This window comes from Adiantum capillus-veneris, chromosome 7 (assembly GCF_014529385.1).
Source record: "Adiantum capillus-veneris isolate H3 chromosome 7, ASM1452938v2, whole genome shotgun sequence".
Classification (NCBI taxonomy): domain Eukaryota; kingdom Viridiplantae; phylum Streptophyta; class Polypodiopsida; order Polypodiales; family Pteridaceae; genus Adiantum; species Adiantum capillus-veneris.
Window position 1 is genome coordinate 139,040,039 of NC_140937.1, and position 26,102 is coordinate 139,066,140.

The 26,102-nt window shown below is 43.9% G+C and overlaps 1 protein-coding gene across 1 annotated transcript; it reads right to left on the reverse strand.

Moving 5' to 3' along the window:
* Window positions 1-1,936: 1,936 nt before the first annotated feature.
* LOC147454697 (monodehydroascorbate reductase 3, cytosolic-like) lies at window positions 1,937-24,274 on the reverse strand. The gene is made up of 10 exons (XM_086516563.1): window positions 24,094-24,274; window positions 23,149-23,220; window positions 22,800-22,851; window positions 22,648-22,728; window positions 4,091-4,209; window positions 3,728-3,947; window positions 3,523-3,641; window positions 3,319-3,444; window positions 2,903-3,043; window positions 1,937-2,358 (listed from the first exon to the last, which is right to left on the reverse strand). The coding sequence occupies exons 1-10, from the start codon at window positions 24,142-24,144 to the stop codon at window positions 2,035-2,037; spliced, it is 1,305 nt and encodes a 434-aa protein (XP_086372689.1). The 5' UTR covers window positions 24,145-24,274; the 3' UTR covers window positions 1,937-2,034.
* Between the last annotated feature and the right edge of the window lie 1,828 nt (window positions 24,275-26,102).

The following is a 26,102-nucleotide window of genomic DNA, read 5'->3' on the forward strand; positions in this document are numbered from 1 at the left end:
GCATTTCAAAAAAGATGAACGTTGAGCATTCTTTTGAATTGCACAAAGTTGGTTCAGCTTTGTCTTATTATTGGGGGTGTCATTGTCCTTTCTTTGGGGGGTGGTTTTTTATTGGCCCCTTTACCCCAGTGCCCCGTCTACTGTAGACGACCTTGTTACAAAGGATTTCAAAATCTCTGTCGCGTTTGAGTTGTGGAGTAGCGATCGTGCTACCCTCTTTTGCTAAAGATGAGCGATGTCACGACGCATCAGACGCACCCTCCCCCCGCCTAGAATGGCTTTGTATAACTGGAGCTAGAGGCACCAAGATTTCAGCGCCTCTAAACTGGCTCCTCTACCCTAGTCAGAGTGCTTCAAGCCATTACCTCATTGCTTCAATCGGAGAGCTCCCTTCTTGACGTTGTGTTGACGACTTGTGACCTCTCGCAAGAGATTGGCCTACGGGGAACTGCAGGGTGGGGATTCAATCGAGGTTGCTGTTGGCAATAGACTGATGCAACAGATGGGATAGCTCCTGGGGTTGCAAGGTGGGGAGCCAATCGGAGGTTGCTAAGCGAGAGGAGGGGCCTTGAGAGGGGGCGTGAGAGTTTATATCCTCCCAGAAGCGTAGAATTGAAATTGCTAATGCAGAAATATGAGAGGTCCCCTCCCAAAAACAAAGTAATTTAAAGATAAATAGGTACTATCCATATCAAAAGACTACATTCGTAAATACATCCATTAGATTTGGCATACTTGTTGAGGTCAAAGTTGGCCTATGAGACCAATCAAGTACAGTGGGCTACTGCAAAATAAACAAAAAAGGACTTATGGGGATGGGTGGAGTTCTAGTACTAGGGATATGTTTGTATGCTCAAGGTAGTACAACCATGCAAATGCATCAATCTAGCTAGTCCCATCCTATGCTAAGGGGGGGTGTAAATTGTGGTATGGGAGGGTCGAGAGCAAGAGCTGCCCTCTGGACTCGTCTCTCCTCGACAACTCGATGTGCTCAAGTCCAAATCTCCTCAATTTGTCTGCAGTGGGGAGTCGTGGGGCTGGGCCTCTAGCTGCCTCAACCTGTTGTTGAAGGGTCACTCCCCTCGGTGGGTTTGGGAGTGGGAGGGGTGTAGCTCTGTGAAATAAGTCTGTAAACTATGACTATCTCCCCCAACTTGGGTCTCTATAGGTGTGAGGTACGCAAAGCACGATAATGACTTGGATGTAATGTGTCCTGCTTTGGAGGAGAGAGGATAGAGAGATTCTCCAATATATTGGGTTAGATTTTGATGAACTGAGAATATGTTTAAATATGTCCAAGCACCATGTGTTATTTTCAAGAGCTCATTCGTTTGATCATGTCAACTTCCGGCATAATGTGTCATGCCTTCAAGAAGCAAAGAGAGGTGATTGTCTCTAGAGAGAAGGCCTCACTTTGCCTTTGTCAAAAACATCTCAAAGATTCCTTACCCTTCTCCAATTGGGCGAGTACTATAGTATGTTGCAAGTCACAAAAACCATGGTGAGAAACTCCATCACATTAAATATTAGCCCAAGAAGTTGATTATACATTTCAAGTTGCTCCATCATGCCATATGCCTTCACGAAGCACAACCAATAGGTGATTGCATTTGGTGAGAACCCCTTGCTTCACACGCTCTCTACTTCTTGAGAGAATCCTGGCTTAATGACATGCTAAATGAGTGTTATGTTGATATGCTACTTGTATTGTCTGTAGTTAAGACGGAGCAATGAATGGTTACAAGCTATATTGCTACATATATAGATTTGATAAGGCCCCATCCATGCAAATTTTCAAATTGGCCATGTTTGCACTCCTCTTAGAGTTCAACTTGGCGATACCCCTTTGGCACCTAGCTACACATTTAGGTTTCCCTTTTCAAATTCCGGTGAGTGTTGGGAAGAGAGAGAGAGAGAGAGAGAGAGAGAGAGCAGCTACCCAAAACTTCTACTTATTTCAATAGCAATAAATTACAAATTGTAATTAACAGAGAACTCTTGTGTCTTGCGAAAAAAATTATGTGGGAATGGGAACTATATCTTGGAGGCAAACTCAAGGCCGGAAGCTAGAAGAGCCTCTTTGCTAGTAACAGGGGGCTGCACTCTGGCCACTTTGGCAATGGCCTTATTCTCTTCAGGAGAACCATTCTCCAAGAAGGCACCTACAATCTTGTCATCTTTGATCCAGTAAGCCCCAAACTTGGCCTTTGGCACTGAGGGGTCTGTCTGTCCAAAGACCACAGAATCCCCTACATTGTCACCATAGAACTGCCAGGAAAGATCAAATGACCGAGAATAGAAAAACGGTAGATAGTCATACTCAGCCACACTTGTCCCCTTCTCTGTTGCCTTGATGTGCTGCCAAGTATGAGCATGAAAGAAGAGCAGAGTTAGTGAACTGAAAATCTCTCTCTCTCTCTCTCTCTCTCTCTCTCTCTCTCTCTCTCTCTCTCAAATCAACACTCAATGTGTGCATTTAGATGCTAAATGTTTAAGAAGTTACAATCTATCAACCGCACACATTCAAGAGAAGCCGTTCCGCACACATTCAAGAGAAGCCATTCCACCACAACGAGAGCAGGGAGGCAACTGGTCAAAAGACATAGCAGGTAGCAGGCTATCCAGAATACACATTAAGCTTCGGAGAATTGCTGGCACATAGATTATAGATATTCCCATGTTGAAACACTCACAAATACTATATACAGCTATAATTGTAATGTGTAAGATGCACACACACACAAATGCACACATTCATACTTAACACAGAAAAATATTTTTCTACACATACTAATCACCCAACTTGCTACCTTTGAGGCTATTCCTACAGGCAGAGAATATATTGAGATCTTCAGATTCCTTGCATACCAAAAGGGATTGTACAAATCACTTGAAAGTATACCTGAACTGCTTGAATAGCAGATTTCCTTGCATGATCAACATGCTCGACCCTCCTCTTGTCATTAAAAATTTTCATAGGAAAAGTTGCCACATCACCAACAGCATAGACACCTGGAACACTGGTTTGGAAGAAGGCATCAACCTGTTCAAAAATAATACTTCAGTTTCAGACCTTCAGGGATACTTGTATACAAAGGGACACCTAGTTTGCTTGTTTAAAAAGATAAAACCATTTTATTTCAGCTAGCAACTTGATAGAGTCTAAGCAAAATTGAAATGATTGCAATGGACCTATCCAGGCATATAAGATTAATTATATGTTCTTAAGCAGCAACCAGTCTATTAGCCGTGCAGGTACCTTCCTTACTGATGATGAACAGAAAAAGCACGTATGCGACAGAAATACAAACAACAAACCTTTATGCCTCCTTTTTCTTCTTCCACCTGCCCCTTGAATAGGCTTACAAGCGGCCGTGCACCAACACCAACAACAACGATGTCAGCAGGGAGCTCCCGGCCATCTTTCAATTTCACAAGGTTCACCTGAATAATAAACAGTCCATCACTCAAAACGACAGCAAGGAAAAAAGTACACTAGTGCTTCTTAAAAACAAAACCTACATTTCCAGAAGCATCAGACTCAAAGCCTGTAGCAACTGTTCCCTTAACAATTTTCACGCCTTTGTTTTGGTAATATCCCTCATAGAATGCTGCTATTTCTGATGTGAAGAGACGAGGCACTGCAAAGGGAGGAGAAAAAATGGATAACTGCATGATCTGCAAGTCATAGATTCAACACCAGCTCACTGTCGAGAGGGATACTCACTACACCAGGGTTCTGGATACACCATGGTAACATCTAGCTTGTTGATAATCAAATCTGCAGCAAGTTCCAAACCAATGTAGCCTCCACCAACAATCACTGCTTTCCCTCCTGGTTTTGCACGGATTGCCTCAACAAGAGAGTCTGCATCATCGATCTCTCTAAGATAGTATATACCCTTGGCATCAGCTCCTTGGACACCAAAATCACTCAGCTTGATGAACTGCAAGGACCCAGATCGTTCTTCAATAAGCTTTCCATACCCATTGATGGTCTTTGATCTAACTACTAACCATAATGCATATGTAAATCAAAATTTAACTCGTGCTTGAGGCTTCTAAGAGAGAGCATAGATAAGACTCATACCGTTGCCCCCGTGGCAATTATCAAAGTACCATATTTGAAAATACCACCAAATGAGCTTGCAAGTGTCTTTTCTGCTAGGTCCACCTTAACTATCTCTGTGCTTAAAATCAGCTCAACTCCTGTACAACATGTAGCATTCATAAGCTTCTATATCCTTCATGGTAAAACAAACCAAGGAGGCTCTAACTTCAACATGGGTCGTTATGGCTGGCAATCTTATATTTATGCTAAGAGTGGAAAATAAACATAATTATAGATGGCAGGTAACTTGGGAAACAGACAGAATCTTGTTTGATTTTATAAAAAATTTGAAAACAAAAGCTAACCTTCGTGTGTGTCTGTGTCTATGCGTGTACGCAAGTGAAAAATACACCCATGAGCTTACATGGATATGAGGTTTTCATATGCAGTTTTAGTTGTGGCTCTAGAGATGTGTCTTCTGGAAGAATAGCGCTGAAGATAGAACATACTATCAGCTAGTTGTGACTCAGATGAAACTTCACCCCGGCGACTCAGACAGAACTTCAACCCATGAAATTTGCATGTGCACTACATAACCGTAATATATACCTAAATGAATCTAGATTCGCCTATAAAGGAAAGAGCAAGTGCTCATCCACAAGAAAATATACGCATCAGCACCATCATGCAGATATTGAGTGTATACTAAGAGATCCCCATCAACATCATAAATGCCCAATAGTGACTGTACACACCCACATAAGCATACATCTATCCAAAGGCCTAGGTGCTGAAATGTTGTCAAAGTTCAAGATGCAGGGTAAACTCAGCCATGATGAAGCCTAGCATTAGGATACCCTGCGCTGGCTGCTCCTGCTTTCATCTTGTCATTGCCTGTAAACCCCCCTCCTCGCTCGACGCTCGCACACCTTCGTCGCATCTGGGCACAGAGGACCCTCGGGAGTTGTACCTTACTGTGAGCAAAAATAAAGAAATACCGAAAGGGGCGGCAGTCTTTGGGGGCAGTCTCTTTGGGCGCGGAACTCTGCCGTGCCGTCTCTCTCTCTCTCTCTCTCTCTCTCTCTCTCTCTCTCTCTCTCTCTCTCTCTCTCACATATCTAAGTTCAGTGATTTTGAAGTTTCTGTTCGTGTGTTGCTATTGATTTCTCGCTTTGAGTGTCCAAGCCTGTAACAAAAGGAGCCATGTAGAGAGAAATCTTCTTCATTAACACAAATGTTGGCTGAACCATGCAAAAGCGCAAGATCTGGTGTTCTACTAACACTAGGCCTCCTCCAAAGAGATAGGGCACTAGACTGATGGCTCTCCTCTGCTAGCGCTAGTCCAATCTGACTGAAAATGCTAGGCTGAGGGCTCCCTTGTTAGGCACAATTTTTGACTTATAAATTTGCTAAGGGCTATGTAGGGCACCAGACCCAACAAATTAAATCATAAAAATGATTTATTAATAAATTGGACCAGGGGGTCAGTTTCTGGGTGAAACTGTGACACATCTGCCACTTGGGAATCCGATCGACGCGGGGAATGGCTCGTTGGATTTCTCCAACCTAAAACTATATGGACGTCATGTCAGATGCCCACCGTAGTATATAACCTCTATCAAAACGCATTGTTGGGCGCATTTTCGACACCTCATTTTTTGTAAATTTGTATATATGGACATGACGCCCAATTTCAAAAGGGTGAGTGGGCTTTCTTTTTGTGGATTTTTTAGGCAAGCACATGTACATGCAAGACAAGTCACTAGCATAGCGGCAGCGTCGAATTACTGTATGTGCCCGTTAGTGAGTTTTTTTGAAGTGAGACTTGTATATAACTAAAACTCATGTACAAACTTTAAAAAGTTACAAACAAAGTCCAGAAATTTGCAGGTTTTAGCTCGTTGTGCCTCCTTGATGGTTTTTGATGCCTTCTCTACGTATAGTCCTATCGGGACAACTCTCTGTTCACGTCAATTTTGCATGTAGCGGCGTGTAGATTCAATTTTGGTCATCTTAAGCTTTCTCGCCAATTATTTTTCAAGCTTTCTTCCAAGCTTTAAAGTGCCCCAATTGGAGTTGTGCTCTTCAAGTTACGACTAGTTCTCTGCAAGGTTATGGCTATGGCAGCCCAGTGGCAAATTATGTGCAGACAGATTGGGAGGGCATGTATCTATGAATTGTGGAATTGATGCTGAAGTTGTGGGTTTGTGATGTTCAATTGTGAAAGGGAAGGCCCTTGTCTTCATATGCATTGGTCAACGTGTGCCGTAAATCCGTGCTTTGGCAAGGTTTTGCTCCTATGTGCTATGGTCCTTTGGGTGGGCGTGTGCTTGTAAATTCCCAAGGGAGCATAGGCCTTTTGGTTGGGGTTTACTAAGAGTGGTTTGGTATACATTTTCGTGCTAAGGTTGAAGTTTTAACGCTCTTGGGTTGTAAAGCTATAGAGATGTCCCACTTTTTCTTTTGCCCAACAGTGTTTTGGTGCCCGCCACCGAGGAATCGCTTCAAGCTACCTTCAATTTATTTCCGGAGTTTAGTGGGAAATCAAATGAAAGTGCCAAAGGTGCCATTGAGCAAATGGAGTTTGCTTGCCTTCTTGCTAACAAGCAAGACCCAGCGTTGGTGCTGTAAATTACTTTTGTTTAAAGGGAGATGCTAGGGAATGATTGGAAGGCTACAAAAAGGAGCTACAATCAACCCAACCTCCTCAGGTTATGACTTATGAAATGTAAGACATGCTTTTCTTACACACTTTCATCAAGTGGAAGACCCACAAAAGGTATAGCAGTCTATTCAAGGCTTGGTGCAGGGTGAAGACCACTCTCTCTTTCTCATTTAAGTAGAGAAAAAGCGAAATTTGCGTCGCTCATCATTTTCCACAGAAAAAAAAAAAAAAAATCAACCTCCACGATTTCCGGAAATTAGGGTTTCTGGCAGAAATTAGGGTTTCTGTTGTCCGCCACATCATCACTTTGTGACATACCCCCCTCTTGAAAGCATTGTAATCGACCGCGATTACGCTTGCAAAACCGACAAAAGCCATAAACCGTCTTAGCAGACACTGACTGTTAGTACCTACGTACTAGGAACACACATCTAGCACATGTACAAAATCGACAGTCACATCACATGACATCACAGGACATCACCAGACATCACAGGACATCACATGACATTCAACATTCATTCGGATCTTAGACCATGATTTATCGGCAATGTAGCTAGCAATCACATCTAGGTCCAATCAGGACCTCATCGATGTCCGATTGACTAACCCCTATTGCAACCATGTCTATTCGAGATCAATCAGACCAAAATGCTGCAGTCATTTCGGCTATCAGTTCCTGCACTCACAAGAAGTCAAGAACAAATCAGTATCATAATCAGGAATTCCATTTCATAAAGTCATCCAGCAGAATATTGTCAACTCTCAGTATCCCTGAAGCTCAAAGAGACATCAGTGACTTTAGTATCAAAATCGAGGCATCTGTTGACAAAGGAGTGGAGTGACTCCCCTCTTGTGCATCCCACTGCACCAGATCTCCGGCCAAGCTGAATTCTGGGTTCCGTTTGGAGTAGACTATGCTAAACCAAAACATCGAGGTAAAGTTTCACAATCCGAGGAGTATCTGCTAGGTCCTCCTCCTCCATCCACTTCGCATCAAATGCAGGAAAGTTCTTGAACTAACCAAGAACCGCCTTCGGACTTTACCTTTCTTCGTATCGTTATGTGCCAAAATCTGTTCAGGAACAAGGATCTCCTCGTTTTCTTCCACTTTGGGTTGCTCATCAGGCTCCCCATCATCAGGCACATCACCCTTAACAGGTTTCAAGAGACTCACATGCAATGCATTGTGAATCCTCCAAGTATCTGGCAGTTTCAATCGGAAGGAGACATCATTTATCTTGTCAGTAATCTGGAAAGTTCCTTAGTATCACATACTAAGCTTTGGAAAAAGCCTCTCCTTTCTATTTTTCTTTCTTAGGCGTGCCTTCTCAAAAGTAAGAGCACCCAATCATCCTCCTTCAGTTTTGAGTCGTGACGATGGCAATCCGCTGCCTTTTTCTGTCGTTCTTGAGACTTCTGCAAAGTCTCGCGAACCTTGGCAAAAGCCGTATCCAAATCTCGCGAATATTCATCCGCTTCAAATTTATAATCTTTCGTGCTCAGGAAGGATGGAACCTTCGCAGCAGTTTCAACAATCTCACATGGCGTCTTCCCCGTCGAAGAGTGTATCGTGTTATTGTAGGCAAATTCCACCAAAGGCAAGTTCTTTTCCCATTGAGTCTTCTTATCCGAGATACAAGACTTCAATAAATCTAAAATCACTGAATTGGCAATCTCAAATTGCCCGTCAGTCTGCAAGTGGAACGATGACGAGAACTGCAACCGCGTGCCAATGTTCTCCCAAATTGCCTTCCAAAACAAACTCATAAATCTGGGGTCTCTGTCGAAGACAATCGTCTCAGACGTGCCATGTAATCGGAAAATCATCGTGATAATTCAGTGTTCTCGGGAGATCAAAAATGAAATCCATTGCAATACTTTCCCAGGGGTGGGGTGGGTATGGGTAAAGGCTGTAACAATCCCTGTGCCTTATGCCTGTCAAACTTGACCTTCTTGCATACTGAGCAACTACGCACAAACTCTTCCACATCCTTTTTGAGTCTCGGCCCAGGGAAGTATCTCTCTACCCCTTTCATGGTGGTAGCAATGCCGCGGTGACCCGTAAAAGGTGGACAGTGGCATTCAGTCATAACCTTTTCCCTCAACGGCTGTGTAACGCACAACAGTCTTTTTCATCAAGTAGCCTTCCCGAAGGGAGTATCCCGCTACTGTCTCCCCATCCCGTATCCGTGTGAAAATATCTACAAAATCTGTATCTGTAGCATACTGATCGACCATATCCTCGAAGCTCCTATGATGTATCGCGGAAATAGCCAGAACCAACCGTTTCCGAGACAAAGCATCTGCCACCACATTCTTCCGTCCCTGCACATGGACAATCTGGAACTCTGATGGTCTGTAAAGACAGTAAAATCCGCTCCGAGTAGGTAATGCCGCCACTGAGTAAGAGCATGGATAACCACCAAAAGCTCTTTCCCATAGATCTGTGCTGTCATCTCCGGCCTAGAGAACAAATGGCTCTCGTAAGCTATGACATGGCCTTCTTGCATCAAAACCGTACCCAGACTACGACCACAAGCATCACAAAATACTTGAAATGACTTCTGCAAGTCCGGCAAAGTCAAATCTGGTCTTGTAGTGAATTTCTCTTTCAATGTCTGAAAGGCAGTCACCTCTGTGGGTCCCCACGAAAAAGGTACTCCTTTCTGTGTCAAGGTCAAATTTGGTCTTGTAGTGAATTTCTCTTTCAATGTCTGAAAGGCAGTCACCTCTGTGGGTCCCCACGAAAAAGGTACTCCTTTCTGTGTCAAGGTCAAATCTTCTGCAAGTCTGGCAAAGTCAAATCTGGTCCTGTAGTGAATTTCTCTTTCAATGTCTGAAAGGTAGTCACCTCTGTGGGTCCCCACGAAAAAGGTACTCCTTTCTGTGTCAAGGTATGCAAAGGGGAAGCAACCTCTGCAAACTTTCGTATGAACAGCCTGTAGTACGAACACAGTCCCAGAAGCTTCTAACTTCATGGACATTCCTCAAATCGGGCCAATCACGGATAGTCTCTATCTTGGCCGGGTCCATTTGCACTCCTGCTGTGCTGCTGACACAATGTGTCCCAAAAAGTGTATCTCTGGTAGGAAAAATTCACTTTTCTTAGCATTAATCACTAATGTGTGATCTCGTAATGCCTGAAAGACTTGAAGCAGATGATCTTTGTGTTCTGCCTCATTCTTGGAGAAAACAATGATGTCGTCAAAGAAAGTGCCAACAAATAGCCTGTACTCTCGAAAAATCATGTCCATCATCCGGTTAAATGTCGCAAGAGCATTGGTTAAGCCAAAAGGCATCACCAAAAACTCAAATAACCCAAAAGTCGTCCGAAAAGCTGTCTTGTAGACATCTCCTGGCGCTATCCTGATCTGATGATATCCACTCTTCAAGTCAATCCTGCTAAAGCACGAGGATCCCTGTAACCTGTCGAGTATATCATCGATCCTAGGAATCGAAAATCTGTTCTTGATGGTGATTTCGTTGAGAGTGCTATAATCAATGCACATTCTCCAAGATCCGTCTTTCTTCAAAACCAACAACACTGGAGAGCAATACGGTGAAGTACTAGGCTGGACAAGACCTTTTTCCAAGAGGTCTTTCACTGAGTTCATAATCTTTTTATTCTGTACTCGGCTCACACGATAAGGTGGCCGATTCGGTGGCGTGCTTCCAGATATCAGATCAATGGTATGATCTTCAGGCCCTCTCAAAAGCAATCGGCATGAGCGTGGAGAAAAAAATCTTGGCGTTCTTTTCTTCAGGTAAAAACATATTCAACTTTTATCCATCGTTCAGTTCTCCCAAAAGAATGAGTAAGAAAACTGAAGTTCATCAAGTACAATCTCTAAGCCCTTCATTTATCAAAGTCGCTTTCTCGGCCCGGTAGTCAACCACGGTGTAGTTCTTGTGGTACCAAGGGATCCCGAGTAGAACGTCACTCGCGTAACACCCCTGTCATTGCAAACGAAGTTTGCCAATGCTCGGTGTAATGGCAACATCCCATCCGGGTGCCAGTCGAACTACCTCCGCCTGTGGCGTCAGTCTATCGGGCGTAGTTCCAAATCGAGCCGCCAATTCCAAGTGAAAAGAAGTTGGCCTTGGCTCCTTCAAAAGAGCTTCCTGATCCTTCACTTTGCCCCCGAAAGCGGTAAAGTTTGTACTTTCATTCATTAGATTCGGTGCAGGTCCCACGCCATGTGGTGCCAGTTCTGCTTTTCTATCTGCCTTTTCTGCCACATTCCTCAGCTGCTCTCGAACTCTCAGACCTGTCGTCGTCTTTATCATTCTGTTCTTTCTGTGCCTTATCAGGGCACTTTGCGGAAATATGTCCATGTTCCCCGCATCCAAAGCACTTCCCCTCTCTGATGAAGCGAGCTCTCTCCTCAAGAGTAAGCTTGGGTCGTGCATCCTTTTTTTTCTCTGGGTTGCTCTTTTTCATTCTACTTTCATTCCCAGAAGTCTGTTCGGCTCGTTGTGTCGTGGCCTCATCTGTGGGGTAGGTCAGACTGCCAGAGTGAATGGCAAAGCCCCGCTTCGCATGACTCATCGACTCCTGAACAGAAGCTGACTTCTGTTCCAAGCAGTGATTTCGGATCTTTGTAGGTAGACCCAAGGTAAACCGCTCAATCTGTTCTCTGAACGAGATCTTCTTGAATGAAGAGGCGGGTAGAAAAGAGCTCCAGAATCTTTCACAATAAGAATTCACTGTATCGCTCTTGGTCATCCGGAGATGGTTCCAAGCAGCTCGTATATCTCGCTCAAACTCTTGAGTCAACCAAGAAGAAATAAAAAGCCTCTTGAATTTCAGCCATGTAACTGGCACAGTCTTGCTTAATAGAAGCGTGGACCACCAAGTACGAGCATTCCCCTTAAAGTAAGAGGCAGCTCTCCGAATCTTGGAGTGCTCTGAATAGCGTCCTCCCGCGAAAGCGATGTCAAACTGCTGTATAAAAGACAAAGCCTTCGAAGCATCTGAGTATCCTGAAAAGTATCAAACTTGATCGAGTGGCCACCTTCCTTAAACTCTCGGACTTTCTTGCTTTTATCTTCGAGAAAGTCATATTGGTTGGCTTTGTAAAAATTCTTCTTGTTCGCATAAAACTTTCCGTCATCGGAATCTGAGCTGTCTGTAGACGAGTCCTCAGTAGAACTGTCAGTCTCTGGACGAGATTTAGCCTTCTTTGCCTTTCTCTTGCCCTTTCCAAAGCGTTGCTTCTTGCTTCGCTTTTTACCTTTTCTGTCTTCTTCACTCGAATCCGAGGAGCTAGAAGAACTGTCAGAAGAAGAAGAAGAAGAAGAACTCGGTAGGTCTTCAAACTTGACGCGCTTCTTCAATTTCTTTGCCTTGTCAAATGTCGACCGACGACCCAAATATCCCGGGAAGTCAGTGCCTTTCTTCTGCTTTTTGCCGTGCTTTTTGGCTTTCTTTTGCGTGTCAAAAAGCTGAGCAATCCGTGCATCAACCACGTTCTCTAGTTCCTTCTCCGTATATTTCTTGGAGGCAGAAGGTTTCTTGAGAGCGGGTTTCGGGAGTGGTGTTGTGGTTCTCTGCCACTCCATCTGTACCTCTTTCAGAGAGGTCTGGTTCATATATTTTGCCATCTTCGAGTCCTTGGCAAAATTGAGCATTATCTTTGTTGCATCGCCAATCAATTGACGACGCTCCATCTCTCTTTGCTCCGCCTGAGTAGGCCGAGGCGGGCCATACTCTCTGCCTGAATCTTCGTTGTGATCCCAGCCCGCATCTCCAGATGCAGAGGGAGTCGATTGATCATTGCCTGAAGCCATAGATGCCGCGGAAAAAAATTCGGGGATCGGATTTCCCGTAGAAGAGAAATCGGCCGTGCACTGATACCACTGTAACAGACTTGGACACTCCAAGTCAAGAATCAATCGCGACAGCACCAAATAACCACTTCAAAACAATTCACAGATCACAATAGATTTGCACTGGCCCGGCGGAGTTCCATGCCTAGAGATATTGGCCCCAAAGACTGGCGCCCCTTTCGGTATTTCTTTTTATATTAATCAATCATCAAAGTACAAAAGCACGGTTAGGGTTTCACTCTCAGACTCTGCGTCCAGATGCCCTGAGAAGTGAGGCCCTCACCACTAATTTAAAGGTTACAAGGGATGCCCAAAAGCAGAGCCCCAAAAGCTTCAAATCAAAAGCAACTGCTCTCTCTCTCTCACAGAGAGTCAAAACATGAAAGCAAAAGCATTCTCTCTCTCTTTCTCATTTAAGTAGAGAAAAAGCGAAATTTGCGTCGCTCATCTTTTTAAAAGAAAAAAAAATTCAGCCTCCGCGATTTCCGAAAATTAGGGTTTCTAGCAGAAATTAGGGTTTGCAGGAATTTTAGGGTTTCTGGCAGAAATTAGGGTTTCTGCTGTCTGCCACATCATCACTTTGTGACAGACACACATCTAGCACATGTACCAAATCGACAGTCACATCACAGGACATCACTAGACATCACAGGACATTCAACATTCATTCGGATCTTAGACCATGACTTATCGGCAATGTAGCTAGTAATCACATCTAGGTCCAATCGGGACCTTATCAATGTCCGATTGACTAACCCCTACTGCAACCATGTCTATTCGAGATCAATCAGACCAAAATGCTACAGTCGTTTCGTCTATAAGTTCCTGCACTCAAAAGAAGTCAAGAACAAATCAGTATCATTATCAAGAATTCCATTTCATAAAGTCATCCAGCAGAATACTGTCAACTCTCAGTATCCCTGAAGCTCAAAGAGACATCAGTGACTTTAGTATCAAAATCAAGGCATCTGTTGACAAAGGAGCGGAGCGACTCCCCTCTTGTGCATCCCACTGCACTAGATCTCCGACCAAGCTGAATTCTGGGTTCCGTTTGGAATAGACTATGCTAAACCAAAAGCATCGAGGTAAAGTTTCACAATCCAAGGAGAATCTGTTAGGTCCTCCTCCTCCATCCACTTCGCATCAAATGCACGATAGTTCTTGAACTTAACCAAGAACCGCCTTCGGACTTTACCTTTCTTCGGATCCCTATGTGCCAAAATCTGTTCAAGAACAAGGGTCTCCTCATTTTCTTTCACTTCGAGTTGCTCATTAGGCTCCCCATCATCAAGGTTTCAAGAGACTCACATGCAATGCATTGTGAATCCTCCAAGTATCCGACACTTTCAATCGGAAGGAGACGTCATTTATCTTTTCAGTAATCTGGAAAGGTCCATAGTATCGCATACTAAGCTTTGGAAAAAGCCTCTCCTTTCCCTTTTTCTTTCTTAGGCGTGCCTTCTCAAAACGTAAGAACAGCCAATCATCCTCGTTCAATTTCAAGTCGCGACGATGGCGATCCGCTGCCTTTTTTCTGTCGTTCTTGAGACTTCTGCAAAGTCTCGCGAACCTCGGCAAAAGCCGTATCCAAATCTCGCGAATATTCATTCGCTTCAAATATCTAATCTTTCGTGCTCAGGAAGGATAGAACCTTCGCAACACTTTCAACAATCTCAAATGGCATCTTCCCCGTCGAAGAGTGTATCGTGTTATTGTAGGCAAATTCCACCAAAGGTAAGTTCTTTTCCCATTGAGTCTTTTAATCCGAGATACAAGACTTCAATAAATCTAAAACCATTGAATTGGCAAGTGGAATGATGACGAGAACTGCAACTGCGTACCAATGTTCTCCCAAATTGCCTTCCAAAAAAAACTCATAAATCTGGGGTCTCTGTCGAAGACAATCGTCTCAGGCATGCCATGTTATCGAAAAATCATCGTGACCATTCTGTGTTCTCAAGAGATCAAAAATGAAATCCATTGCAATACTTTCCCAGGGGCGGGTGGGTATGGGTAAAGGCTGTAACAATCCCTGTGCCTTATGCCTATCAAACTTGACCTTCTGGTATACTACGCACAAATTCTTCCACATCCTTTTCGAGTCTCGACCAAAAAATATCTCTCTACCCCTTTCATGGTGGTAGCAATGCCGCGGTGACCCATAAAAGGTGGACAGTGGCATTCAATCATAACCTTTTCCCTCAACGGCTGTGTAACGCACAACATAGTCTTTCTCATCAAGTAGCCTTCCCGAAGGGAGTATCCAGCTACTATCTCCCCATCCCGTATCCGTGTGAAAATATCTGCAAAATCTGTATATGTGGCATAATGATCGACCATATCCTCGAAGCTCCTATAATGTATCGCAGAAATAGCCTGACCAACGGCTTCCGAGACAAAGCATCTGCCACCATATTCTTCTGTCCCTGCACATGGACAATCTGGAAGTGAAACTGTGACAAGATGTTCGCCCACCGCATCTGCTTTTCCGAAAACTGCTTCTATGGCAAGAAGTCTGTAAAGACAGTCAAAATCTGCTCCGAGGAGGTAGTGTCGTCACTGAGTAAGAGCATGGATAACCGCCAAAAGCTCTTTCTCATAAATTTTTGTGTTGTCATCTCCGGCCTAGAGAACAATCGGCTCTCGTAAGCAATGACAAGGCCTTCTTGCATTAAGACCGCACCCAGACTACGACCACAAGCATCACAAAACACTTCAAATGACTTCTGCAAGTCTGGCAAAGTCAAATCTGGTCCTGTAGTCAATTTCTCTTTCAATCTCTGAAAGGCAGTCACCTCAGTGGATCCCCACGAGAAAGGGACTCCTTTCTGTATCAACATATGCAAAGGGAAAGCAACCTCTGCAAGCTTTCGAATGATCCGTCTGTAGTACGAACACAGTCCAAAGAAGCTTCCAACTTCATAGGCATTCTTCAAATCGGGCCAATCACGGATAGTGTCTATCTTGGCCGGGTCCATTTGCACTCCAGCTATTGAGACAATGTGTCCCAAAAAGTGTATCTCTTGTAGGAAAAATTCACTTTTCTTTGCATTAATCACTAACTTGTGATCTCGTAATGCCTGAAAGACCTGAAGCAGATGATCTCTCTCTCCTGCCTCATTCTTGGAGAAAACAATGATGTCGTCAAAGAAAGTGCCAACAAATAGTCTGTACTCTCGAAAAATCATGTCCATCATCCGGTTAAATGTCGCAAGAGCATTGGTTGAGCCGAAAGGCTCAAATAACCCAAAAGTAGTCCGAAAGTCTCTCTTGTGGACGTCTCGCGACGCGATTCAGATCTGATGATATCCACTCTTCAAGTCAATCCTGCTAAAGCACGAGGATCCCTGTAACCTGTCGAGTATATCATCGATCCTAGGAATCGAAAATCTGTTCTTGATGGTGATTTTGTTGAGAGCTCTATAATCGATGCACATCCTCCAAGATCCGTCTTTCTTCAAAACCAACAACACTGGAGAGCAATACGGTGAAGTACTAGGCTGGACAAGACCCTTTTCCAAGAGGTCTTTCACTTGGTTCATAATCTCTTCATTCTGTACTCGGCTCACATTGTAAGGTGGCCGGTTCGGTGGCGTGCTTCCAGGTATCAGATCAATGGTCTGATCTTCAGGCCCTCTGAAAAGCAATCGGCATGAGTGTGGAGAAAAATCATGGCGTTCTTTTGATCAGGTCAAAACATATTCAACCTTTATCCATCGTTCAGTTCTCTCCCAAAAGAATGAGTAAAGAAACTCAAGTTCATCAAGTACAATCTCTAAGCCCTTCATTTATCAAAGTCGCTTTCTCGACCCAGTAGTCAACCACGGCGTAGTTCTTGTGGTACCAAGGGATCCTGAGTAGAACGTCACTCGCACCTTGAACACCCCTGTCATTGCAAACGAAGTTTGCCAATGCTCGGTGTAATGGCAACATCCCATCCGGGTGCCAGTCGAACTACCTCCGCCTGTGGCGTCAGTCTGTCGAGCGTAATTTCCAAATCGAGCCGCCAATTCCAAGTGAAAAGAAGTTGGCCTTGGCTCCTTCAAAAGAGCTTCCTGATCCTTCACTTTGCCCCAAAAGCGGCAAAGTTTGTACTTTCATTCATTAGATTCGGTGCAGATCCCACGCCATGTGGTACCAGTTCTGCTTTTCTATCTGCCTTTTCTGCCACGTTCCTCAGCTGCTCTCGAACTCTCAGGCCTGTCGTCGTCTTTATCATTCTGTTCTTTCTGTGCCTTTTTATTTAGGGCACTTCGAAGCACTTCCCCTCTTTGATGAAGCGAGCTCTCTCTTCAGGAGTAAGCTTGGGTCGTGCATCCTTTTTCTCTGGGTTGCTCTTTTTCTTTCAACTTTCATTCCCAGAAATCAGTTCGGCTCGTTGTGTCATGGCCTCATCTGTGGGGTAGGTCAGACTACCAGAGTGAATGGTAAAGCCCCGCTTCGCATGACTCGTCAACTCCTAGTCTGTTCCAAGCAGTGATCTCGGATCTCTGTAGGTAGACCCAAGGTGAACCACTCAATCTGTTCTCTGAACAAGATCTTCTTGAATGAAGAGGCGGGTAGAAAAGAGCTCTAGAATCTTTCACAATAAGCATTGATTGTATCTTTCTTGGTCATCCGAAGATGGTTCCAAGCAGCTCGTATATCTCGTTCATATTCTTGCGTCAACCAAGAAGAAATAAAAAGCTTTTTAAATTTAACTGGCACAGTCTTGTTTAAAAGAAGCGTGGACCACCAAGTACGAGCATTCCCCTTAAGGTGAGAGGTAGCTCTCCGAATCTTGGAGTGCTCTGAATAGCGTCCTCCCGTGAAAGCAATGTCAAACTGCTGTATAAAAGACAAAGCCTTCGAAGCATCTGAGTATCCTGAAAAAGTATCAAACTTGATCGAGTGGTCATCTTCCTTAAACTCTCGGATTTTCTTGCTTTTATCTTCGACAAAGTCATACTGGTTGACTCTGTAAAAATTCTTCTTGTTCGCATAGAAGTTTCCATCATCAGAATCTGAGCTGTCTGTAGACGAGTCCTCAGTAGAACTGTCAGTCTCTAGGCGAGATTTAGTCTTCTTTGCCTTTTTCTTGCCCTTTCCGAAGCTTTGTTTCTTGCTTCGCTTTTTACCTTTTCTATCTTCTTCGCTCGAATCTAAAGAGCTAGAAGAACTGTCAAAAGAAGAAGAAGAAGAAGAACTGGGTACTCCTTCAAATCGAACACGCTTCTTCTGTTTTTTTGCCTTGTCAAATGTCGACTGACAACCCAAATATCCCGGGAAATCAGTGCTTTTCTTCTGCTTTTTGCCGTGCTTTTGGGCTTTCTTTTGCGCGTCAAAAAGCTGAGCAATCCGTGCATCAACCACCTCTTGTAATTCCTTCTCTGAATACTGTTTGTGATCAAAAAGTTTCTTAAGAGCGGGTTTCAATGGTGTAGTGGTTTTCTGCCACTGTTCATGCACTTCCTGAAAAGAAGTCTTGCTCATATATTTTGCCAATTTCGGATCCTTCGCAAAACTGAGCATCATCTTTGTTGCATCGCCGATCAATTGATGACGCTTCATCTCTCTCTTTGCTCCGCCTGAGTAGGCCGAGGCGGGCCATACTCTCTATCAGAATCTTCGTTGTGATCCTTGCCCGCATCTCCAGATGCAAAGGGAGTCGACTAATCCTTGCGTGAAGCCATAGGTGCCGCGGAAAAAAAATTTGGGGATCGGATTTCCTGTAGAAGAGAAATCGGTCGTGCTCTGATACCATTGTAACAGACTTGGATACTCCAAGTCAAGAATCAATCGCAAAAGCACCAAATAACCACTTCAAAACAATTCACTGATCACAATAGATTTACATTGGCCCGGCGGAGTTCCGCGCCTAGAGATATTGGCCCCAAAGACTGGCGCCCCTTTCAGTATTTCTTTATGTATTAAAATCAAAGTCAGAGTACAAAGAGCGGTTAGGGTTTCACTCTCAGACTCTGCATCCAGATGCTCTGAGAAGTGAGGCCCTCATCACATATTTAAATGTTACAAGGGATGCCCAAAAGCAAAGCCCCAAAAGCTTGAAAGCAAAAGCAGATTCTCTCTCTTTCTCAATGAGAGTAAAATTAAAGCAATTCAACTCTCTCTCTCTCATCCAATTCTTTTGTAGCAAAAAGCCAAAAGCTAGGATTTTGCGTCGCTCAAAAATTTTTAAAAATTTTTTTTTTTCATCTCCGCGATTTTCGAAAATTAGGGTTGGCATGAATTTTAGGATTTTTGGCCATATTTTAGGGTTTCTGCTGTCGATAGCCACGTCATCACTTTGTGACACCTCTTCACAAGGATCGCAACCTTTCAAGTGTGCAACGGCATCTCTTCGACAGCATCGCATCCTTTCCACAAGAGCGCACCTCTTTTTGCAAGCGTTGCGACTCTTGAGCGTGCGTGAGCTGATCGCTGGCTGCGCTCCTTAATTCTTCACAGGAGGTTATACATCGAACAATAGCAACGCAAGGCCTTTCTAATTTACCCCCCTTTTGATGACCGGGCAGCCCCCATTAAAAAAACCCCAAATTCAAAGCCTATGTGAACTCACCCTTTCTTTCGATTTAACTTACGTAAAATACACATGCCAGAAAGCCAGCGATTTCAGAATTCCAACGCTATCTCTCTCCTGCTTGATTTTGGCGTTGTCAAATTTCTTGCGTGTGCGCCATGGCCAACGACGACTATGTACACCTAAGCTTCCTCTCGTACATAGACGCAATTCCGGAAGAAATCTTACCCGAAAACCCTCCTGCACGTGAGGTGATCGTGATTTTGGACACTCCGAACCCGAGGTTATCATAATTCCCGATTCCTCGACTCCAAAACCCAAACCAGTTCCGAAACCGTTTCCACAACACCCATTACCTGCTCGAGAGGCCAACCCCATACATTACGAATACAAGTTGTATGTGACACATCGTCACCCCACACTTTCAATTATTCCCTCGAAACAATCGGCATGGCCGAATCACAAGATGGCAAGAACTCTATTCCACCGGAGGACCCGATAGCAGTTCTCAAAGAGCAGATGGTAGCACTTTTGACAAGTCTCGCATCAATTCACACTCACTTGGAGCAGATGTAGACGCAAACCTCTTCTTGGAGTCGGACTACAAATGCTGCTTCTCCACCATCTTTCGACGCTTCAGAAGTCGACCAGGAAGAACCGCTCAAACCAAAGGTTTTCCAACCCAAATTTTCTCACCCAAAGCATGGTTTCTCAGAGACAACTAGACACAAAGTACCTTCGTGCGAGCAACAAAAGTCTCAGCATGAATATTCTTGGAAATGCTATAGTTCTAAGCAACCAACTTCTTATTGGAATCATAAGCAACAAAAGCAGCAATATGAAGCTTCTAAAGGATCATCGATGATATCAAGATGGGCTTACTTAGTGGCACATATATCCGACCCTAGTCGAGTACTTGGTCGTGAATGCCGCAACATTGGACAAGTTCCCCCTCGCGAGCCATTCCCTACATTTAAGTCTTTCTTGTCTGATGGTGGTAAAATTGAAGATTTATTGATCCTTTCCTTGTGCAAGAGGATCCTTCGAAGGTCTAAGAGGCAACAGCTTCCTCGACCTTTCCCTTCTCAATTGGAAGCCTTAATACCCACTAAGAAAGCTGAAGATTTTGGTTCTTGTGTCACAACCAACAAGCACATAACCCCTTCTTTGGCCGTGATCCTGTGTGTCGCAAGAAGAAGGATCGGATTTCCCGATAGAAGAGAAATCAATCGTGCTCCAATACCACTATCACAAACTTGGTCTAGAATCTGTCACGACACGAGAAAGAGATTCACTGAAAATACGTCACAACTTAAATCACAGTTCAATTCGAGACGACACGGCCCGGCGTAGTTCCGCGCCCAGAGGTATTGGCCCCAAAACAGGGCGCCCCTTTCGCTATTTCTTTATTATATTAAATCTTGAGCAAAGTACAACTCCCGTAGGGGACCTCCACTCTCAGATTCTGCGTCCAAAAGATGCTCTGAGAAGTGAGGCCCCTAAGGGTCCTTTTATTCTTACAAGGGATGCCAAAAGCAAAGCCCATAAGCAGTTAAACTCAAAAGCAAAGTATTCCCAAAAGCAACTTGGTCCAAAAACTGCAAAAAAAAGTCAGCCCAATTTATGAAAATTCCGTACAACTGTCAGCGCAATTTTCGGGATTGTCCATATAGTCTACCACATCAACATGCCAGCGCAAAATCTGGGGGTTCCGTACTGCCACCACGTCAACATCCGTACTGTCCACCACGTCAACATTTCTACTCGAGTGGTCATGCCACGTCATCACTTTGTGACACAACTGATCCAAAAGCTCACGTAAAAACTACCACATCAGCAATCCAACGCAAATCACAGAAATTTGTACAGCTTGCCCCGTGGCACCTGCAACGCAAATTACAAAAATTTCGTACGGCCTTGCCATGTCAGCAATCATACAATCTGCCTCGTCAGCATGTCAGAGCATTTTTCGAAATTCTCTCCCAAAGTCAAGCTTTTGGCCTTTAGGGTTTTAGGCCTCTCAACCAATGCTCCACAATTCTTTAAGTTGGTCCATTCAATGTTTCTCGTCCACTCGGCCATTTCTCTTCCAATTGGCCATGCCATGTCATCACTTTGTGACATATTTTCACTGGTTAGGATTTCTACGCCGAGGTCATAGATGCACCGGCCCAATGTGTTTGTTTGGCCCGCCCTAGACTCGCTCTCCCTAGGAAGGTGGTCCATGCCTATCTCTTTGTCAAAGCCGGAATCCTTTGTGCCACGACGAGTTTGCTCTAGGTGTGGTAGTTACATCTAAACATCATCTGCACAATGTTAGGACATCTGAGGGCTCTTCTTAGACTAACTTGATTGAGTTTTGCAGGAACCTAAAACTTAGAAGAAGATAAAACAAAAGTTTACCCAACTTAAAAAGTTCTGCCAAGGCACCTAACCTAATAAAAGAGGACACACACACACACACAAGGACTTGTGTAAGGGTTAATGAAGTGGCAGCTCATACGGACACGGATTTTCGCTTTTACGCTGGTAGATTTGGGCAACTTTTGGGTGCCAAATTTTGGTATAAGTGCTTTGAGTGACGTGTGCCAACTATACTGATTTTCCGCAATTTGCGTTGACATGCCACATGGCAGCTGTACGGATTTTCGCTTTTTACGCTGGTAGATTTGGGCAACTTTTGGGCGCCAAATTTTGGTGCAGGTGCTTTTGGACTTAAGTGCTTTTAGATAAGATGCTTTTGGGGCTCTGCTTTTGACATCCCTTGTACTCTTTGTAAGCAGCCTAAGGGCCACCTCTCGAGGCATCTGGACATAGAGTCTCCGAAAGAGTCGGACCCTCGGGAATTGTCCTTAGCGACCCCTAATAATAAAGAAATACTCAAAGGAACACGAGTCTTTGGAGCCAATGTTGTCGTCTAGGGGTGGGGGGGGGGGGGGGGGTGGGGGGGGGGGGGGGGGGGGGGGGGGGGGGGGGGGGGGGGGTTCGAAAGATATTGTTGAATAGGCTACTCATAGCGAGGTTGCCAGAAAGGAAGGTAGTTACGGCACAGCCACACCACAGCCAAAGATAGACACGCAACACACAAGGGGACCCTTGCAAAACCACGTTGAGGAACAGTCAGTGCAGGCAGACTGCGAAGGCTGTCAGACAGTAGGGCGCAGTCCAAGAGCGAAGGGGGCGGGGGGGGGGGTAGCACAACATAGGAGCAACCTCTCTCTCTCTCTCTCTCTCTCTCTCTCTCTCTCTCTCTCTCTCTCTCTCTCTCTCTCTCTCTCTCTCTCTCTCTCTCTCTCTCTCTCTCATGATTGTACTCCTTGAGCTATAGTTTCACACAAGACTTAGAGCTCCATCCGAGCATCACCCCCACATAGATGTACCACCCCCACCTTGCACCTTTAGCTTATTATGGTAGGACTTTATTTTGTACTTCGGTTCATTTTCTTGCGATAGTCAGAGGACATACTCGTGTCTTTTTATTTGTCTCAGAGGCCGAGATAAGGCATTCAGAAAGCTTTCTTTCTTTCTTTTGCTCTCTCAAAAGTTGTGACTACTGAAATCTGAAAGCCTACATCATACCTTTCTCTGCGTACCAATCAGGTAGCAACCTTTCCCCTCCACTTCCAACACACGTGTGGAATCCGGGAAGCCTGGCAGCACCTGCAAGATAGTCCTCCATTAGGTAGATGCACAAATTTCAAAGTGCTTTTGTATTACTCTAGTAAGCCTACCTTCAGGGAAAAGGTAAGCTTTACTCAATGCAGGTCTCTCATATGGAGCAACCTACCATGACAAACACGTCAGCGAAAAACTCCTTAATAATTACCTCATTGGAACAGTATGACAAGAACAAAGTGAAAGATCTTATTCACAAACATGAGTGAGGCAAATACTTTTCACTAACCAAAGCAGATCAAATCACAATGCTACTGAATGCAGTGTAAAAGCTGGATAAATGTGAGCCAAACATGCAGCCCATTAGCATGCTACTTTGATTCATGCAGACACATGATCAACCAGACATAATCTAGTGATCCTGTGATCATAAATCACTTCACATTGACGGGAATATACACTCACAGCCTCTTTTGATATAATCGCAAGCTCGCCAGGAAGGACGCCCAAAGACGCAAACTCCCTTGCAGCATAGCCCTGTCAAACCAGGCAGAAAACAACATCACATCAAATCAGTACATCTCTTTGCAACTTGGTAATTTGCAATACAAAGGCCAGCCTATTGTATCAATACCGATGCCAATATTTGTGCAGTATCATTCAGACATCAATATGTGTGCAAAAAGATACAGTGCTCATGTTGATCATCTTCGTGCTGATTAATGAGAAAAATGATATAAAACAATGTAGTTCACAGAAAATAAGTCTTAAACAGACAAGCATATACCTAATCATATTTCTTCTTTTTTCCGAGTTGCTTTTCAAATTCAGTCCAAAATTAGAGTTTTAACTTTAGTTGGAAACTTCATCAGACGAAGAAACCAATTCTGATGTTTTTTCGATTAGCTTGATGCTCAACTCTGAATCTTTACCCTAAATGTAGCTACAAGAGCTTTCAGAACATATAGGGGTGTAGTACAAGTACAAGTTAGAGAAAATCTCTGCTTATGTGCTTGAATTGGGGACAAAACTGGTAACTTTATACTGGCCAGTGAGATTAACTTTAAAAAAGACATGAAAGTGACAGGGAGGCACACACACACACACACACACACACACAGAGAGGTACGCCAACAAGGCTCGAGCTCAGGTTCCGATGTCAATGCTTTGCTGCACTGCGCTAACCAGTCCAACGCTGGCTTTCCTGCCAACGGGTTCCACGACAGGTTTTTTATTGGCCCCTTTACCCTCTTCTCCTCGTGCCCCAAGCAAACCCAGACAACAACTGGAAAATAATGAGACTTGAGGCAGCACGCAAGATCCGAATGAAGAGGGGAAAACGGTCGATCATGCACAAGTGGTCTAAGGCAATGACAACGTTAACAAATGAACGAAAGGTGGGAGACTAACCGCAGCTACGCCACCTCCGAGGATGATGTACTTGTAGAACGTGGCCGCCATGGCTGAGCAGAGTGAGTAGCGGGAGAGGAGGAAGATCGATCAAACGCGTATCCACCGGAATAGCGAGCCCGCTGCCCGAATTGCCCGATATAGAGGAGTGTGTGAGTGAATGAAACTCTAAAGAGCCTTTCTTCTCCTCTCCTTTAAACTCTATTTAAAGCTTGGCTCTCTTCCTTCCACATTTTTCTTCAAATTCCCTCCACATCTGCCGATGACTATTAGTGTGCGACTAGGATGACGTCATGGAATGCATTCCCACGAAACCCACAGACATGCTTTTAGTTCAGGCCCATCCAGGTGACAGTCACCTTGCCCTTTTTCTAATTTTGCACATATTGTGTTTTTCATGGTAATTTGGTGTAATTTTTGCTTGCAGAGTAGCTCACATATTCACCCATTAAGAACAGACAAAATACCCAAAAATGGGTAAAATGTATAGCAAAAAAAGCAAACCCCCTTCCGGAGGTTTTGCACAAGGCATACGTAGTGGCATTGCCTCCATTCTCTAACTACAACCATTTTAGCATACTTAAATAGTAAACTCTCTATAGCGAGGTCTTTCTATCTAACGTCAATAAGAAATTGGCGAGGGTTGATCACATCTAGGACACCTATGCAATGTAAATTAAAAACCTCTCCCTAATGATCTTTTGTTCAAACCCCTTAAATACCAAGCAATTGAAATCTTTCATGCTTGCATACTTTTGCCATATACTTCCGTTTTAATAAGGACCATACTTAGTCGTAACAAGGGATAAAAATCTTGTGCACCTTTGTCATTTCTTTCAATAACGATTACGGAGCAACTATGAGACTATCGTCTCTTGTGCTAACGAGTTCGCCCAAGCATTGTCACTACTTGGAGATTTTGCCCATATCATGAAAAAAACTATTTTCCCACCTAACTCAACGTGGCTGCCACCTATCCCGACCATGTGTCCTACTCTCCAGAGATCCACTACACCCATGCCTTGCGTTTTCCTTTCCTTCGCATTCACTTCTATAGAGGGTGTCTCAATTAAATACCCTTCAATAAAAATGGAGTCCAGAATTGATCCTTACACTTCCTTTTTTGGTTGCTTAAGTTTACAATTTCAGTTCACCTTGTTTGGAATCGTTTGTGCATGTTACAAAACTCAATCCAAATTAATTATTCTTTGTTGGTCTCTCAAAAAAGCTTCATCAGAGTTTGATACCATTATCTGAAAAATTGTGAATGAATTTTTTAATTTAAAGACCTCATAAAAGTCTAGTCAAAAGACTTTTTAAATCCATGTAATGAGGTGGCAACTTCACATTGATACATTATAATGTTTAAGGGGGACACAACATGTGATTGTAGACACTCATTTACAGAGGCTATCCTTAACTTGAGCATTTAAACCAATTATCCTTAACTTGAGGAGCTTTAGCGGGACTCCGCACCTTGTTTTCTCTCTCTCTCTCTCTCTCTCTCTCTCTCTCTCTCTCTCTCTCTCTCTCTCTCTCTCTCTCTCTCTCTCACACACACACACACACACACACACACACACACATATATATATATATATATGCCATAGTCATAATTGTGAGTGGAGAAATTTAAGATTAACCAACAAAGAATTCAAATGCCTTCAAGCATATGCCTTGAGGGGCAATGATTTCAAAAGAGATTAGCACACAGTTTCAACCAAAACCAGACCATGCTGAGCCACAATCACTTTGGTCTCAAATACCCACAGATTCCTAGACTTCCAAACTTGATTAAGGTAACAAAGTCCGGTGATTTGGGTGCACACCAACTATGCCTAGCTCTAGAAGCAGCACCCTCCTAAGATCAGGTCATTTGTAAATAAAGCAATTTTCCATGTTTTTCGTCCTCACTTGCAAACTTTAGCGGCCAACCCCCACGATGCATGAAACTTGCTAAACAAATGGAGGGGGTCCTCCGAAGCTGACTTACAGGCAGAGCAGATGTC